Source organism: Falco naumanni, chromosome 3 (assembly GCF_017639655.2).
Source record: "Falco naumanni isolate bFalNau1 chromosome 3, bFalNau1.pat, whole genome shotgun sequence".
In the NCBI taxonomy this organism is placed as follows: domain Eukaryota; kingdom Metazoa; phylum Chordata; class Aves; order Falconiformes; family Falconidae; genus Falco; species Falco naumanni.
In genome coordinates, this window is record NC_054056.1 from 28,045,940 (window position 1) to 28,064,224 (window position 18,285).

General features: G+C 46.0%; 1 protein-coding gene across 3 annotated transcripts in view; it reads left to right on the plus strand.

Moving 5' to 3' along the window:
• Positions 1-1,878: 1,878 nt before the first annotated feature.
• Positions 1,879-18,285, plus strand: part of F13A1 (coagulation factor XIII A chain) — a 60,731-nt gene continuing 44,324 nt past the window's right edge. Inside the window, exons 1-3 of one of the 3 annotated variants that reach the window (XM_040587208.1) lie at positions 1,879-2,051; positions 3,150-3,294; positions 9,039-9,227. In XM_040587208.1, coding sequence (XP_040443142.1) covers positions 3,162-3,294; positions 9,039-9,227 — 322 coding nt within the window. In that variant the 5' untranslated portion in view covers positions 1,879-2,051; positions 3,150-3,161. Of the gene's footprint in view, positions 2,052-2,165; positions 2,185-3,149; positions 3,295-9,038; positions 9,228-18,285 lie in introns of those variants that run through there. The other 2 variants (XM_040587209.1, XM_040587207.1) reach the window with 2 other exon arrangements.

The following is an 18,285-nucleotide window of genomic DNA, read 5'->3' on the forward strand; positions in this document are numbered from 1 at the left end:
CAATGGCTGCAGTGGGATCTGTTCGGCTGCATCCGCTTGCTCCCTTCCATGCTCTGACGGAAAGTTTTCCTCCCGGCTCTGACAGCACCGCAGCCACTTGGGGAAGCACATGACTTCCTCGGGAGACGGCGTTTCTTATTTGTGTTGCAGGCCTCCAGCAGGCATGGAACCGAGGCAATATTTATATCAGTTTTTGTAACGTTGTCGCAGCAGCTGCATTTTTGGGATTTGAAGTGCTGGCTGGAAGTGGAGTGAGAGGCACAAAGCACACTATGCCATGTAGAAATCAGGGTGGAATGGGGGGGAAAAAAACCCCAACAACAGGAAATCAGCAACCAGCCTCCTCCCTCAGAAAGCTCGTTGTGTTCTTGGGTGCCAGGGGTGCTGCTTGCCCTCCAGATGGTTACCGCAGGGCCCATCTGTGTAAAAGTGAGTCAATGGAAGTCACAGCTCAGGATGCTAGTGATGGGAGCAGATCTGTCCCCGCAGGGTGCTTGTGCTCCTGGAGGAGCAGGGCAGGGGAAGGGGAATCCCTCGGCTAGGTGGCTTCCCATGCCACATGCCTAACAACCTATGGGGGGAGGTGGGAGAGAGCTCGAGCCCTTTGGCTATGAGACAACGTGGTGCAATGTGTGTGGATAGTGAGGCTGCCTCCTAAACCGATGCAGCCTGGTGCTGTGCCTTGGCAGTCAGCCCTAGCAGGTTCATTAGCCCAGCTACAGTGCCGTGCTGGTACAGCCATGCTGCTCCCAGGCCCCCAGCTAGCATCGCTGCCCCACACTGTGCAGGTGTCCTGGCTGATGTGGAGACACCTCGCTGTGGCTGGGAAATCACCAGGGAGCTAGGATGGGGGTCCTGTCTTCCAGATGGTTTACTTGCTGCTTCCCATTACAGGAACGTGACCTGATTCCTTTTCTGCCTCCTGGCTTGGTTTCAGTGGTGTTAAGTCAGCAGAGGTTTGAGGCTTCACTGATGCTACGGGCCTGGAAGATATAGCTGGCTGAAAGAGAGTGGAGTCCTCTTCACTGTCTCCTTGTTTCTTCATCTACCCTGCAACTGAGGCAAGTAAATGCTCATGGTGGGTCCCACGTGTGTAAGAGGGGCTCTCCATTGCCCATGCATGTTCTTAATAAATGACCTGTCCCTCTGCTGCCAAACAGCAGTGCCTGGCAGGATGGTGGGCCTGAATTCTTCCCTGTACACTGCTTTTTCTCTGTGTAACTCCATTTGTCAGCTGTGTCTGACAGAGGAGGTATCACACAGTCCCCAGTTATTGTAGAGCTTGATGGAACTGAACAAAGTTGACATGGAGCTAAAATGCTTCCACCAACTACTGCCCCAGACCCTGGTTGTTATGTGATGCACATTTTATCATGGGAAAGAGCTGAAGGTCATTTGCTCCAAACATGACTGTTAGGTGCAAAATACCTTCACTCTCCCGAACTGCACAGGGTCTCAAGAAAAAGGTCATCTTCACTTTGCCACCGATGAGCTCTCCATGTGCCCCACAGTCCCCTGACAGGACTGCTGTGAGGCACCAGGCAGGAGAAGCGTCACTGTGTGTGCCTCAGAAAACTAGCACCTGAAGCTGCATCGCAGGCACTCTGAGGTAGAAATACCATTAAAGACAGGCAACACGGAGAACATGACTTCTGGGCTGTGTCCCTCAGAAAATCTCATCCAGAGTCCCACTTCATACGCCTTTGTGCCATGAGCAGTTCTACTCCGTCTCACTAAGAACTGAAACTTGGGTGCCCAAGCTGTTTCCTTAGCCCAGGCACCCTGAAATGCTGCTGGTGAGCAGGGTTGGGGTAAGACACGCAGGGAGAGGGAGGGAGTAAGCAAAGACATGCCAGCAGCGGTGGCAGATCCTCGGAGGTGGTGTGGGGAGGGCTTGGCAACCCTTTCAGCACTGTCCTATTGCGACAGGAGGGAGGAGGATATACAGAGGTTGCTTAAAAGCCCCCAACTTTTTCCAGGCTTCTATTGCACTTCAGAAATTCTGCAAGGGAGAAGGAAAATAAATTAAAAAAAAGACTATCTGAAAAAAGGTACCCTTGCTAACTAAATTTCTTCCTTTAAGAGCTTATTACTATTAAGTATTTGCTGCATTTTGAATTGCTGTTTTCAAGAGCTTGGGGATGAAGTTGTGTTCTCAGCCATGAATATTTTCTTAGAAGGATGGTATGGCTTTTTCATTCCTACATGCTTACAGTGAAACAGATGTGAAAGCAGTTTTGACTAGCTCCAAGAGAAGTCTCTGATCAGCCTACATCTGAGATTTCCCTTATGGTTTTTAGTGGGAGAGAAATAAGTGAATAAGTGTTTTTTTTCTTTTCTTTTCTTTTTTCTTTTCTTTTTTCTTTTCTTTTCTTTTCTTTTCTTTTCTTTTCTTTTCTTTTCTTTTCTTTTCTTTTCTTTTCTTTTTTTTCTTTTCTTTTCTTTTCTTTTTCTTTTCTTTTTTCCTCTTTTCTATTCTTTTCTTTTCTTTTTTCTTCTCTTTCCTCTTTTTCTTTTCTTCCCCTCCGCCCCCCTCCCTTATTACTCTTTTTCTCTCAAAAGTGGATTCTCTGGGTGCAGGAGTTAGCTCTTTAGATATTGGGTGTTTGTGTGCATAAGGGCAAAAAGACAGTTCTCCAGTAATCATCCACAGACTGTTGCAGGCTTTACTATTTGGGGTGATTGCAGTATAACTTAGAATGTCATTTTTATTAGGGGAGGTAGCATGTGATGCACCTTCTGGAAATATAATTTGCTATTTTGGATTCAGTAGTGCTGTTTTGGAGGGTGGGAGAGTAAATGATTTTCCAGTGCTTTTACCTGAAACTCCCTGATGTTTTTAATGCCTTGCTTCTCCTAATACTTCTGTGCTAGGCTTTCCTCTCCTTCTCCCGCCCCCCTTCTTCTCTTATTCATGTGTTTTGACAAACACAAAATGCCTTCCAATCCTTAGAGAGCTGTACTCCATCATTAGACTGATGTTTTCTGCCTCTCAGTTTTTATTTATGTGAGTCTAAAAATTTGTAGCTCACTGGCACCCCCACACTGTTTTTGGTTTCTCCCATCTTACATGTGCCATGTTGGTTCATGTCTGCTTTTTCCTCACGCTTTTTCTTTCTTTTATGGTATTACAACATTCTTGATACAAGAAGTCTGAAACAATGAGCACCAACGAGAAGAAACCTCCTCTGAATGGAAGGAGAGCCCTCCCATCAAACAACTCCAATGATGAAGAAAATGAGGTCCCCGAGATGGAGGCTTTTGGATTGATACCTAGAGGATTTAATCCAAGAGGTACAGTGTACCATTAAACCATGAGTGTATTTTAACATCTTATTCTTACTCACCTCTGCCCAGGTCTATGAATTCAAACCAGACCACTTTTTTTCCTTACATATTTTGATCTCAGATAGCTTTTACTGCTGTTTATGATAAAACTTGCAAAAACCACCTGTGTGCATGCAAATGTTACCGCAGGTTATGGGTAAGGAAAATGAGGAGTGGAGAAGTTGAGTGACCAGTTTGCAGCTTGAACTGTGGTAGTGGTTAAAAAAAGGCAAGAATGAGTTTTCCCAGTTTGACCACAATCATGGAGTCACTTTAGGACCTGCTGGCTTCAGGCATGGCTGTGGCAGCACTGGGATAAAGAGGGCGGGAGGAACCTTCCCAGTTAATGTCCCTTCTGGTCTGTACAGCCTTAAACTGACTGTAAAACTACTGCAAAATTCTGTCTGGCCAAGAAAACTTTTGCTAGAAGTTTGGCTTACTCATAAAAATGAATGTGAAGCTAAAAGGAATTCCCATATTTTTAATTATTCTCCTGAAAAGTGTTTCAATCGTTTGGCTGGGGAGACAAAACAATATCAGGGTAGGGGATGGGCAAATCAAACCACATTCTCAGCGCCAACTCTTCGGAGTGAACCTAATAAAAAATAGGTAAGATCTGGTTAAAAAGAAATCAGGATTGTCTCCTGAATGAGTCACCAACTAAATGACATTAATTTTTTGGCCGGTTCGAAAAGAACAGCAGAACTTGTTGAACACAGCTAGTACTTAATGCTCAGATGGGACTTTTCATCCAGGGTTGAAAGAGAGCTTAATAAATGTGGAAAAGCATTAATTACTGCATTTTACACATTGGGAAACAGGCTAAGAGATTTTAAGCGACAAGTCCAAATTTTTATTGCAAAGCATTATTTCTGTAACGTTAATCATGTGTCTTAACCACACACACACCTCTCCTCCCCTCCCCCATCTTAATTCACACACATTTCTTTAAAAATAATTTATTTAAAAAAATGCCTGGGCAAACCAACTGGCATGTTAAGACTGTAGAAACTTTGCTTGAACCTTTTCAAACAACCCTGTAGCTCTGGGGCAAGTACGTGTGTTTAAATTGTCAAATGTAATGCAGTACAGGTCCTGACTAGATAGCATTTCAAACCCCATGTGCTCACAGAAGCTGGAGATGTGTAAGTGTGGGATACCTTAGAAGGAATGCAGCCTGTAGCTAAAGCCCACCACTACCAGCAGAAAGATGCCTGTTGCTTTTTGATGTGCTTCATATCAGACTCTGAATGAAGTACGGTGCTGGTGGGTGGATTTTCCATTGCTTTTCAGAAATGCAATGGAAAATCAGGAACATCAGATCAAGTGAGGTGAGGCAGGAACCCAATGGAAGCTTCAAGGTGATGCTGCTGGTGAGAAAAGCAGCCCTTGTCTAAAGGAAGAGTTTGTGTGGCCGCAGAAAAAACCTGGCTATGGGACTGGTATGGCTGAAAAATAGATTTGTGCATGACAGCAAAACTCCTTTTGTACAGCTGGATCAGCTCTGCTGTGCAGTTTGTCTCTGCAATGCTTGTAGAAACAACATGCAAGGGGTGAGCTGAGGGAAGGGACTGCAGCAGCGTTCCTGTTTCAGTGCACAGCAGCTGTGATCTATGCCTGTGATTCCAGCTGCTCTAAGTGTGGTCCCTGGACACACTGCTTTGGGGTAGGATGCTTAAGTCACCTGTCAGGACCACGTTAAAGTTTTATAGACCAATGGAGCTCAGGCTGGGACTTACATTCAGGAGCTGAGCCTGCCCAGAGCACCCGCAGTGTTGTGCTTGGGGGATAAAGTCAGCGTCTGCAGGCAGAGCAGGAGCAGCAGAGTACGACAGGGCTCTAGCGCAGCGAGCACACCCTTGCCGAGAACTGCTTGTGCCACATCCCTGCCCTTCTCCTGCACACCTGAGTTGTCCAAATTTGTTGTGGTGGTTCCCACACTTCGCTGCCATAACACACTGAAAAAAAGCTTGCAAATGCTTTTATCCCTGCTGCTACACCTGAGGTGCTTTCTAGCCTTTGGGGTAGGCTTGGACACCTGCTACAAACATCTAAACATCAGTGGCTTCACCTATGTCCGATCACTTCAACACGGAGCCATCCAGGGAGGGGAGGGGAGGGCACAGGCTGTCCAGAGAGGCAGAGGGTGTCACTTCAAGGGTGATCTGTGCCCTTCTCTCAGCCCCACTGGCTGCAGCAACCAGCCACCAACCGGCCGTAATAAAAGGTTACATACCAGGCTCACATCGTTTAGATATCTAAATCTCATTGAATCCTGCCCTTGATCTGTGCAGTGTAGGTGTCTGCAGCTAAGCCAGTCACCCTCGTTTCCCTTGACAGCCAACCGAGAGAAAAAGGCATTTTTAGGGTGTGATTCACTTGACCTATTTTAGCTACTACTCCAGGATGAGGTAAAGCCCTGTGCTTGACTAGCTCTTTGCTGACACCCACTTCTACTGGGCTGAATCAGAGCCGGAGGGAGCGGCAGAGGCTGTGCCAGGGACAGCTGCCTCCCCTGCCCGGCCAGTGGGCTGCCTGCTGCTGCAGCCCGGCTTGCTTGAGGGAGGAGATGCTCAGTGAGGAGGATGCACAGCCCCCGGGTGCTTCTTCAGCAAGAAGCCTGTGTCTCCGTGAACACGCCTGTGCCGTGTCCTCCCCCTGGCTCTTCCCAGCCAGCTCATCTCACCGCAATGTGTTATGAGTGGGCCTGGCGCTTACAGCCGCTCGGTGGGAGGACACAGCCCTGCGGCCCCACGGTCTGCAAGCTCCCCACGCGCTCTCCTTTGCAAAGTTCAGCCACTCGCCAGGGAATCGTGCTTCCCATGGTAGCAGAGTGATGGGCACCTCACGCTGTTTGGTTTGCAATCCGGAGCCCTTTCTCTCTGGTCCTCGAAGAAAACCTGATGTTTGAAGGTTGTTCTTGTTATTCAAAAAACAGCTCAAGCTTGTGCTCATTTATTTCCATGCGAGCTTAACATTGCAAAAGCTTTCAGAAAGCATCAGACTGCTGCCTCTCCTGCAGCAAACCTGCTTGCACTAACGGCAAACCAGACTAGGGGCAAACCATCAAATGGACCTGACTTCAAAGGAGGCCTCAATGGCCACCTGTCCCTCACAAACAGATAAGCAGTGACATGTGCATTGCCCGGAGCCTTCCTTTTGATGGCACCCAGGTGATGGTGTTTGCACATCCCATTACCTTGCTCATGTTTTGTCCTCTGTAATTACCATTACTGTAATTAACGCAGGCTAGGTCACAAGTTATTTTCATTTGGCAAGCTCCACATACATTTTAACACTGAGAATGAAAGTGAAATGTGTTTTCTACAGATGTGGAAAAGCTGCATTTTGATGGAAGTAAAGTCCTAAGAAAAAATGAAGCAAACGCTGAACTGATGGCCCAGGGTAGCTTAGCTCTGAAGTTCCTTGAAGGTGCTAGTGTGACAGAAGGGCAAGGTCACCATTGCCTTTTATTTCAGAACAAGAGATGAAAACACAACAAACCCTCAGCTCCATTGTAATGCCTCCTTGGAAGGAAGAAGCTGAGCCAAACTTACTGATAGCTTCACCCCTCACAGACCCCCAAGATATGCACCTTTTACATGCAGTGCTTTCAGCCTGGGAGGGGTTAGGAGAGAGAATGGCAGAGACTCTCCCCTGCCCTCGCTTTACCCCTCTCCGGGAAATTCCTGCCTCATGTGATTTAGTTGTGAACTTTGTCAGCATTATTGTGAGTGAGCATCGGTAACTTTTGCAGTGAGGGAAGCAAAGACATGCCCCACTTCACAGAGGGGCAACGAGAGCAATTTCTGAGCAAAACACATTTAATGTTTCATGCAAAAACCACCTCTGTAACTTCAGCCAGCGGTCAAACCAGTGGAGATCTACAGAAGTTACTCCAGAAGCCTGGTGAATTGAGCAAAGAATAACAACAACAGCATTGCCATGGGACGTTCAGCCTGACTCAGTACTGAACAGGGTATTCCAGCCTTTCCGCAGATTAGCGTTAGCAGGAGGCGCATGGTTTTGGGTTCAGTTGTCCAGGGCTTTTCCATGAAAGGATCCTTACCTTGCTGTGTCCTCGGGTAGCTTCCTTTCCTTCTGTTTCCTGAAGGGCAGGGCTAGGCAGCGACTGGGACAATGCACCAGTGGGACCTGCTCTTGCTGCCCTTATTTCCCCCCTCTCCAGTTAGCTGCCACCCACAGCCCGGGCTGGGTGGCTTGGCTGGGGCAAGAGAAGGACCATGCTGGTGTCCAGGGGAGTTGCTGCTTGCAGGGCTCTGCTTGTCTTGAACACATCCCTGAGGAAGGACAGGGCTAATGCACACACCTGGAGGTTACATAGAGAGGGAGCTGTGCTGCTGCTTGTCCAGAGCTGGCTGCCATGCAGTTTCTCCCCACCTTCAAGGAAAACCAGTGTGCAAAGCTGTTGTCTGAGCTTCTGTGAAGTGGGCCACATTCAGTGACTTGAACATCCGACGCATTGGCTGAGCACATCATTCCTGCTCACAGCGTATACAATAGCAGGCCAAATTAGCTACCATCACAGGTACACACAGCTCCACCAGCTGCTTAAATGTGCACCTCTATTTGCCAGGTATGAGTTTGGCTCTGTCATCACCAGTATAAAATGCAGAAATCAGCTAATTTCTGTCAGCACCTGGAAAGACAAACCGAGTCAAGCTTTACTCTTCTGTCTCCCTCCTGGTGGTGAGCAGTAATGATCCTCCTGGCAGAGGTTTTGTGATTGTCTGCCCAAGCATGTAAGTGGAAGAATGATGTCCAGTTCATTTTCATGTGGTTGTTCATTGTGTGAGAAGACTTCGAATGTGAAGATTCCCGCTATGGTATAGCCACACAGCTCGCGGTGACTGCAGGTGCCTTTGGCTACCCCACTGCCACACCACACTGGTCATTAGCCGTGCACGCTAACTTCTATCAGTGGTAGGCTATAACCCTTCAGACAGCCCTGGTTCGAAGGGAGCAAAGCTTTGCCTGTGCGTGTTACAGATACCTACTGCTGTTTGCCTATCTATGCTGTAATTATATACTGTAATGTTATATTTAGTTTTCTTAAGAAGACAGTAATAGCAGTGGAGGTGTACTGAGAAGCTGAGTCTAGACACATACAGTACACCAAAACCTTATTTAATACAGACAATTCAAGCTCTCGGCTGAATGCAAGATCATTAACTGCTTCTCAGGCTCTTCAGCATTCAATAGTAGTAGTGCTTTGCAAACATTAATGTATCTAAGCATCGCAAAAACCCCTTGAATTTTCATTTTATAAATGGAGGGAGACATGAAGCCACAGCTGTCAAAGGCCCACTGATTGCACTGGTAAACTTGTGACAGCAAGGCCCAGACTTGCAGAAAGCTGACGCCAAAGGGAAGATGGAGCCCAGCTCTCCTTGGGGACGTTCAGCTTTCCACCCGTAGCAACCTGCTCTTTCTGCAATTGCTTTTGCTGTTCACTGGAAGCCTTGCAGCCTCTGTGAAAATGGCAGGTGGACAGAGAAGTGTCAGTCCGTAAGTCCCTGGTGAGCCAGGAGGATGTAAGCCCCAAACAGATCCAGCACGCTCCATTACACAGTGCTCCTCAATAAGGCAATGCCAGGGAGGGGGAGGACAGGGCCTCTAATGATGTTGATATCAATACTGGCACCCCATCATACTGACTCTGCTCTCTGTTCATTTACATGTCTCTGCAGATTATTTGCGTGTTGTGGACATTCATATGTTCAAGGACCCCCATGAGATCAACAAGCAGCAGCACCACACCGACAGGTACTACAGCCCCAAGCTGATAGTGCGCCGGGGACAGCCTTTCCAAATCCAGATTGACTTCAACCGACCCTACAACCCAGAGACGGACCAATTCTGGCTGGAGTATTTGATAGGTAAGTGCCTGGCAAAGGCTGTGTCGCATCAGCAAAGTAAGGCTGGAGAGCCTCTCATAAACAGGAACACAGCAGTATTTAATAGCTGGGTCTTTTCCTGTTGCAATTGATAAGCCATAAAACCAGGCTTAACCATAGGCAAGGAAGTGCTTTTCTAAACAGGGTCTGAATCCCTACTCAAGTCAGCAGAATTGCTTGTGAGACAAGGAGCAGTATCTAGGGTTTTCTGTTTAGGAGGAGTTGTGCTTTATTGAGCTTTCAAAGTTATCTCTGGTTAATGCTGCATAGCAATGCTGAAAGGTAGGTGGAATGGGAAACATCTTTTATTAGTGTTTAGGAGATGCAGGGAGGAGAAATACGTTGTTTGAGGTGGGAGAGATGTCTGTGTATTAAGTGGGATAACAAAACGTTGAGTATGCAAGGGGGGGAAATTTCACAGCGTGGAAGGAGGTCTTGCAACTTTGCAGCTGCATTTACAGTCAGCTTGGTAACCAGGGAGAAGGAGCAGAAGTTGTAGCTTTAGACCAGGGACTTATTCAGGGCCACATCAGAGGCTTTCTTGATTTACTGCAAAAGGAGCAAGAAAGCATTTTTCTTCTTGCTAAGAGACCTTCTTCAGAAACACAGGTCTTAATGTATTTGTTGGCTTATTGAAGGTACAGGGCTAAAGAAGGGCATGACCTTGTTAGAGAAGGGGAAAAGCAAGTGACAGAATGGGAATCCCTGCTGTGCTCCAAAGATGGCCCCACTGAACGCTGCTCCCTACATCACAGCTCTGGGAAAGACCCAGCCTCGTCCAGAGTGATCTGGGAGTTTCTGTGTTAAGACATCAATGTTCTCCTTATAAACTCTTTAAAGTAGGTTTGAATTGATGCTTTAATTTGCTTTCCTGAGAGATGCAGTTCCAAAATTTGTAACATTGATTTTTTTTCCCCACCATTGAATTATGATGATGTGGCCATTTATTAGATTTGTTGCCTTTTAAAGCTAGATGGGCATTTATCTCTTAAACATGTGCAGTGAAAAGGTTACTCTCTGCACATTTTTTTTCATGGGTCTCTTCTTTCTAATTTAAATTAGGGTTGGAAGGCATGTTATGACAGTCCAGTGAATGATTGGCTGAGCAGCCACAAGTGCCTTTAAAAATTTAATATGCATAAATATCATTAGTTCTTTTGGGATTTAATTAAATTCACGACTGTTCCCTTAATCTTTATATGTTTAAAACAAACAGCTGTATCAAGAAGAAGTGGAAAATGGAACATTTGTTTTTTATTGCATTGAGTACAGTTTGCATTTGTTTTAATCAGATATTTTGTATCAGAAGAAGAAATTTAACACTTCTTTTGACGTTGCACAGTCCACTTAAGAGAACATAGTCACTTATTTTCCTGTTGCTGTTTCCAAACACATCCGTCCATGGTTTGTACCTTGCATCTCTAAGTGTGGATAAAAATCCCCTCATCCTCAGCCATGGCAGGAGTGGGGTTAAACGCAGCTCAAGCCAGGGCAGACTTGGAACAAACTTAGTTCTGAGTGATTACTTTGGAGTCAGCCATGAGTCTGTGGTTGACTTTCCCTCCTCATTTTTCACTGTTACTGTCCTTTCTGTGAAATGGGAATGGGAGTGCTGCTGTCCCATGTGTGGTGGCTGGCAGTCAGCTGAAGGAAAGGGCTGCATGTGCAGGGTATATACAACGCTATTGTCCTCCCCTGTTTTTTAAGTGTCTGCTTCTGTGAGCACCACTGCCCTCTTGCTACAAAGGAATTTAGCTCTCAGAGATTCATCTGGGAGAAGAGATGTTCAGGCTCCTCTGTTGGGACCTGGTTAATACTCAGTGCTCCACAGATGTTTCTCTTTATGCACATAGAATTGTAGAATCATTTAGGTTGGAAAAGACCTTTAAGATCAAGTCCATGTGGTGAAAACACAGAAGGTTTGCTCTCAGAGGCTAGCAACAGAAAGCAAAACAAAAACAGTCCACAAAGGAGAAGAAAACTATTCAGAGATAATCTGCTTGACCCTTGGTACTTCTGCTTTTAGTGGCAAGTCCAATGTTTGATGTCCAGAAGAAAAGAAAGATTTCTTGTACTTGGGAAAGAGCACTGAGCGCTCCAGGTTTCACTGCTGTGCTCTCAAACCTTTTGTCACGGGGAGACGTGGTCATTTTCACCCAAGTTTTTTCTGTTCATCTGCCTGAAGAGCGGGTGTTCCCCTCTCCTCATGCCAGCTGCCCTAAAACGAGAGCCCAGCCCAAAAGTGGCTGCCTAGGTGGGCAGCGTGAGCCGAAGAGGGAGGCAGGCACCTCCAGGTGGCAGTTTAGCCCTGCTGTCTTAAAATGGGTTGAATTCCCTTCTGGATTTTTCTTTTTCCTCGGTTGACTTTCCCCCATAGGCCAGGCTCTGGCTTTCAGATGGCCAGAGGCAGGGGAGGCGAATCCATACCCTTGGGTACCATCTAGGGACTGGCTCAGGCATCAGCCTTGCAGCAGAGGCAGCCTGAGCTTGGAGAAGCTTTTCACACTGAAACAAAGGGTGTACCTCCTAGGAAAGTGCTGGTTTTGAGAGATGAAACTGATGGGTGCACAGAAATATAGGCAGGTGGTTGTTAAATGACATTTCCAAGGAGCTCTCCGTGTGCCGAGCAGCAGATTTCAAACGGTGCAGCAGAACTGTAGAATGACCGAGGCTGGAGGGACCTCTGGAGGTCTCATGTCCAAGCCCGTGCTCAAAGCAGCTCCAGCTGCTCAGGGCCTTGCCCTACAGACAGGTTTTGAGTATCTCCAAGGTGGGAAGGTGACTCCAAACAATGTGGACTAGGTTGTCCAGAGCTGTAGAATCTTTTGGCCATTTCAAGGTGATATTCTCATTAGGTACAAAAACATTTTTAGTAGGGATGGCTGGCCTTGGCTCCCAGGGAATTCAGCTGGAGCTGGGAAAACTCAATGTCTCTTTGTGTAGGGCTGTGCCTACAATGAGGGCTGTTTATACAACAGCACCATATAAAGCTATTCAGAAATTATTAGTTCCCAGCACTGGAAATTTCCCAGCATTGGTGTTAATCCATCACAGAATTTTTATCCATTAAAGACTAATTTTGCTCCTGAAAAATGTGACAATGGTAATGACTTGATCCTGTGTGTGTGCAGAACTATTCTATTTCTTTTATTCCCTAAAATTTAGTTTTACTTCTTTTTTTTTGTTCCTATTTTTGCCTCTTTGCATCATTAAAAAGATGATTAATGAAGCAAGTAAAGCAAGTAGAGACTGCTTAATCCTTCTAATTGATAATGCATCAAGGGTACCTGGGACAAATGCTTCTTGTGTCATGTGAAACTAGGTCTGAAACACTCACAGAACAATCTTCAGTAACATTTTTTTTTAATCCACAGTCTATTTAAAGACATACAGAGTCTAGAATTGGACTAAATTGTGTAAATATATATATATGTGTGTGTATGTGTAAATACATAAATAATTCACTCCAGTCTCTCAAAAGTCACTGTCACTGATATTCTTCTACGATGGTTCCTTAAGACTGAAGTCAGTTATGCTTCAACAGACTGTTTTCTGTAGAGTCATTATCAGTGAAATTGGCTGAAGTGCTAACATGTGAATGATTATAATTCAGTTTTGCACATAATGCTTCATTAAATTAGGACCATACTTGTCTGCCAAAGTATGGAAAACAATGAATGTGCCAAAAAATCCACATGGAAAAATATCCACTTATAAAGAGTAATGGGATGTTATTCCAGGTCTTGTGCTGGACTGCAGCCCTACCTCAGTACCTGTGGTTTGGGAGCTGCTCCATCACCAAATATTTCCTCACAGCCCACTTCCTGGCTTTAACGAGAAGAAGGGTGAGCATCACCCCTTCGGAAATACTCATTTTATTGGTCTGGGGTTGAGATGAAAGAGCCTCAGGAGAAGTGTAGATGCTGTGTTTACATCCAGTTCCCCACAGTGGGAACAATTTCAGTGTGCTTGGAGCCCCAGGGACCGCAGCAGAGCCAATGACACCTTCACCCATCTTGATCTCTTCTGACTCCCACCTTCATGGTGATGGGAATACTTTGTGCTGCTCTTGGCTTTCCACAGCCTGAGTGTGGCTCCTGCACCCAGGGCAGCCCACTTGGCGTGAGTGCTGCAAAGTTTCCACAGTCACTGCTGCACTGGCAGTGATTCCTCTGAAAAGCAGATGTGTGATTAGATGGGCTTATATGGCCTTCAATCTTGCTTTTAGTAGTAGTTTCCTGTACAGGGCTGTAAATCCTGGAGTGGTTGATGAGTTTACATGGTGCATCCTTACTCTAATGATATATTTCCCCACATCCTCATAAATTGTTGTCTATTTGTGTTTTCCTTAAATGGCTTCATAAATCCATATATATTGGTCTAGCCCTAAATATTATTACGAACATTTTATTCATTGGCATACTTCTGGAACAATCATAAATCCCAGTCTACCGGTAGTAGAAGAAAGTACCACCTCTCCACACGTGTGCCTGCATGGACACCCACACACCTACCTGTGGGTGCTCCTCAGGCTTCTACAAATAATTGGCTTCTGGGCTGAGATGAGAGCAGAGACTTATTGATCCTTTTTCCATAGTCTTCCCCAGGCCTACTCCAGAGGAACAGTTATAAACACATGAAAGCAGCTAAGAACCTAAAGGTGTTAGAGCTGAACCTATATGGCTTATTAAGGTGACAACACATTCCCACTTCTAGTCAGAAGGGCATCTGAGTACAACTAAATAACCAGGGGTCCGATTCAGGACACCCACACCAGAATCAACAGAGCTCTTCACACCATCCCACAGTGTCCACAGCCTTTCCCTAATTTCACAGCAGTGTTGGGACATGGGTTATTCCAGGAGGGTTGAGGTTTTGTTCTTTTGTCAGACAAGGAACTCCGGGAAGTATTTTTACCCCTGCTGTCACCCATTGTCCTCAGCAGCTCTGGGGCAGGGCAGGTGGTAGCTGGTGGAATGGCTGGGACATGAGGTGTCCCTCTGCACCTTGGGTGGGATGTCAAGCTGAATTCTGCTACTGGGAAAAAGTTCCTGATTGGAAAAAGCTGGATCTTGATTTTTTAGGAGCCTTCTTGGCGTTATACAAGAACAGCTAACTGTGGTGCTGGGGGCAAACTCTGTTGGTGTTGGTACGTGACCAATGCTGAGAGATTATTAAATCACTATATCCCTGTTTAACAAAGAACTCCAAAAACTGAACACAGAAACACCTGATGGTCTAAATATGGAGTCCCATTTTGAGAGAGAAAGAATAACTTATTACCACTAGAACACATTTCCTAGGGAATAACTCTGGACAGAGAAGAGACCTGTTTGCCAGCTCTTAGCAAACAACAAACTTCTTCGCTTTCTGAACAAAGGCATTTGGGATATATTTTTTCCTCCCCTCTGGAGTTCCCAGCCAGGCCCCGGAGGAGCAGAGAGGAGGTAGTCCCTCGAGGTGCTCCGTGAATGCTGTATTTCATGCAAAGGAATCTTTATCTTTATTATGCTCTCCTTTTGCACTGCTGCAGCAGCATCAAGTGGCACATAAAACCTAGCTGTATTTTTTAATGGTTTTAATAGCTGAGGTGCGTGACTCTGGTGTATGTTTTACAACTTTTAAAGTACTAGAGACATTCACTCCTGGGACAGAGTGGTCAGATGTTAAGGATTCCTAACCAGAGCCATAAGCAAAAATTATTTCAAAATATTTGGGTTTCCTACATTTCCAGGTTTGTATGCACTTCTGAAGGCAATGGAATTTGAGGGTGGGAGGAACCCAGGTGTGATATTACAGTAGCAGCTTAAAGACACTACTGTTTTTTTGCAAAAAATTGTTTCCCTTTCTTGCTTGTTTTGATAGTTTGGGATTTTATTAGAGCATCTCTCCTCTTTCTTTTCTCTTTGTTTTACCTTTTTTCCCCCGTTCTTCTCCTCCCCTCCCCTCCCCTCCTTTCCTCTCTTTTCTGCCCTTCTCCTCTTCTCCTCCTTCTTTCTCTTCTTTCTTCTTTCTTCTTCCTTTTGCCTTTTCTGACATTTGTTGTAGTTATTCATAGTGATCCATAAGGCATGATCCCAGCACACCAACACCCATCCCCAGGCTGCTTGCTCCAATAAGGCTTACTTCTGCTACTTGTGGCTTCCAGCTCAAATATATTTATCAACTTGTCACAACCATTATACTTCTAGGGCTGGCATTGAAATAGATTCTTTACCCTTTATACGAAAGGGTGTGCCTAGGTAAAACAAATGAACCTAACGGGAAAATTCTTAACTTTATTCTGTGTAACATATGTCCCAAAGGGAGACAGATTCATCGACTCCTTTAAAAAACAATCTTCTAAGAAGGGTTCCTCAAAATACTATTGAGAAATAGCTTTGCTCATCTCCCTCTTCTGAGGCATCCTACTTCCATCAGGGAGGAAATGTCCTCTGAAACTCACTATATCTCTAATCTCTATGCTACCAAATTTTCCCTCCTTCCTGCCAAAAGTCAAACACCTCACTTCTGTAGGGCTGGTCCAAGAGCACCCAGTGGGCTGCACGAACAGCAGGGCACTAACTTGACAGTGGCATTAAGGAGCTGTTTAATGCACGCACGCATACAGCAATGTGTATGTCCAGTGGGGATCAAGGGAAAAACTAAATCAGATGGAGATAGGGGCTTTCAGGGACCGGGCAGGGGAGGAGGAGGAGGAGGAGTATCATCTGAGCAAGCCTTGGTCCCTGTTAGTCACTTGTAAGGAACAGCAGCAGAATTGGGTAACTGGAGGAGGAGCACTCGTGTTTTGGCAGCTGAACTTGCTGTACCTATCTCTCACTCTCCCTCTGTTGCTGTAAATCCCTCTCTGGTGTGGCAGTTTTACCCAGAATTAAACACAGCTTGCCTCCGTGCCTGACGAGCCCGGAGCTGACATGCTAAGGAGGTAAAGCATATGTTAAAAATAACTCACTTTGAATGCATGTGTGTGTGGCCACAGTTTTGTGGTTTAGAAGCCTCATTCTTTTGCCGCTGCGTAAATAGACTTTGGCAAGCTTTAACAAACACTGCACTCTCCTTTTTGCCCCTGTAAAGTGTGAGTGTGTGGTGGGGGGCATCCCATACATACCCACATCCACTTGTGGTGTGTTTTGCCATGTGGACCATCACTCATGTTTATTTACTTTCAAAGCCTTGTGATGCAGCACTGAGGGAGACCTGAGCTCCTTTGATAGCAACAGCAGCTATTTGGCTCCTCTTTTCCCAGGTGCCTGGAAACCCCAGGAGGTGCTGAGCTGAGCTGAGCCCCAACTGAAGTGAAGAGGAGCTTTAGGAACCCGACTTGGATAGCTATAGAAACCAAGGTGTGATACAAAAGGATAAGGAATAAGTATGAAAGGTTTGCAAGCCTGTGCACTGTGCAGCAGGGAAAAGAGATACGTTTGTGCCATTAAACCTTCTGTACAAGGGAGGTTTCTGTAAAAATAATGTCTTCTGGTAGTACCATAGCTTAGTACCTAGCATTGAAATGCAAAGCGTTGGAGGCCCATGAAATAGGGTCACTGCGAATTGTGTCCCAACCTCTCCTGCCTTGGAGGCAGGACACTCAGCAGCCCCCGTTCAGTGACTGATATCTTCTAAGCTGCAAAAGGAGCCTATAAAAAGCTCACCGAGTGCCTGGTGGTGACAGTGCAGTGGCCTCCAGGCTTCCTGAGTTCTCAGGCTGGATTTTCCCCTCTCCATGTGCTGTTAGAGAGGGCAGACAGGGACATCCCAACAGTGTGATGTCACACGGCGACTTTGTCTTTCAGAGAGCAATTGGCTGTGACATGTCCTCATGTGAAGGCCAGAGCCTCCTACACTCCAAGCACACGTGAGGCAACCACAAAGAACTGGCTGTGGAGCATGGTTCAGGATGCCAGCTCCTGGAGCAAACCAGAGCAGGAGAGATCCTGAGCCAGCTGATGCTGCTGGCAGAAGCACCCTCCTGTCAGCATAAAAAGAGTTTATCTTGTCTACATGGCTCCTGGTCCCGATTCTTCATGGGTTGGGTTAACACCAGAAACCCTGCAGAGAGTGCTCTGCCAGGCGTTTGCAGGCTTTTGGTAATGAGTCTTTGGATAACATTGAATCTCCTTCCTCAGAGACTAACCCAGAGAATGAAACCACCACTGCGTGTTATCCCTTCTGAGAAAGGGCTGACATTACAGATACCCCAACTACGAGCCAAAGTTGGCCCTACTTTTCAACTGCAGCCAGAAACCTGTGCTCAAGATGTAGATAAAAGTCAAATGGCCAAGCCATCCTGAGAGGACTTCCCCACGATGTTGATGAACATAGTACTGAACCTACGTAAGGACTCTTTTGCCAGCAACCTTGGCATGCAATGCCAAAGTTACTCAGCTTTACAGCACTCCAGTATCGAGACAACAGATGTGTGTATATGAGACTTGTGTGGCTGATGCTGTCAGGTGTCTGGATGTGTGATTACAATTCAGCTCCACAAATTCCCATCAGAAATAACAATTCTCTCGCTCTTCCATTTGCATTTCAGTTTTGATTTCAGAGGATTAGGGAACCTGTCCTCTCTTCAAAGAAGATATTGGAAATTGTTGGTTGTGCTCTTGAGGGCTCTGCCCATCTTCCCAGGCTTCCTCATAGGTTCAAGATTTTATGCAACCACCAGTGAGCACCAAACCCTGCTCATCTATCAGAAGTAAAAATTACTGTTTGTAACATCTTCAGGTTATCCTGACTTCTAGGATATTCCCTTGCCTGGCCTGCAGGGATGCAGGCAATACCCCAGATCGTTTTCTCCTCACAGGTGAGCAAGATAGTGCAGTGACCTCTCTCTCGTACTGTATGGGAGCAGCTGTGGGGGGTGTGCACAGGTTCTGGGCTGAAAGGACCTTGCATACTCTTCAGCAGCAGCTACAGGTGCTCCCTTTTCAAGCAACAAGTATATGAGGGTGTCTTGTGGCTTTGAATGCAAAAGGGACCTTTGTTTGGAAGGGTGGATAGAGTTTTGCATGTTGAGGTTTCAGAAAAGTGAGAAGAG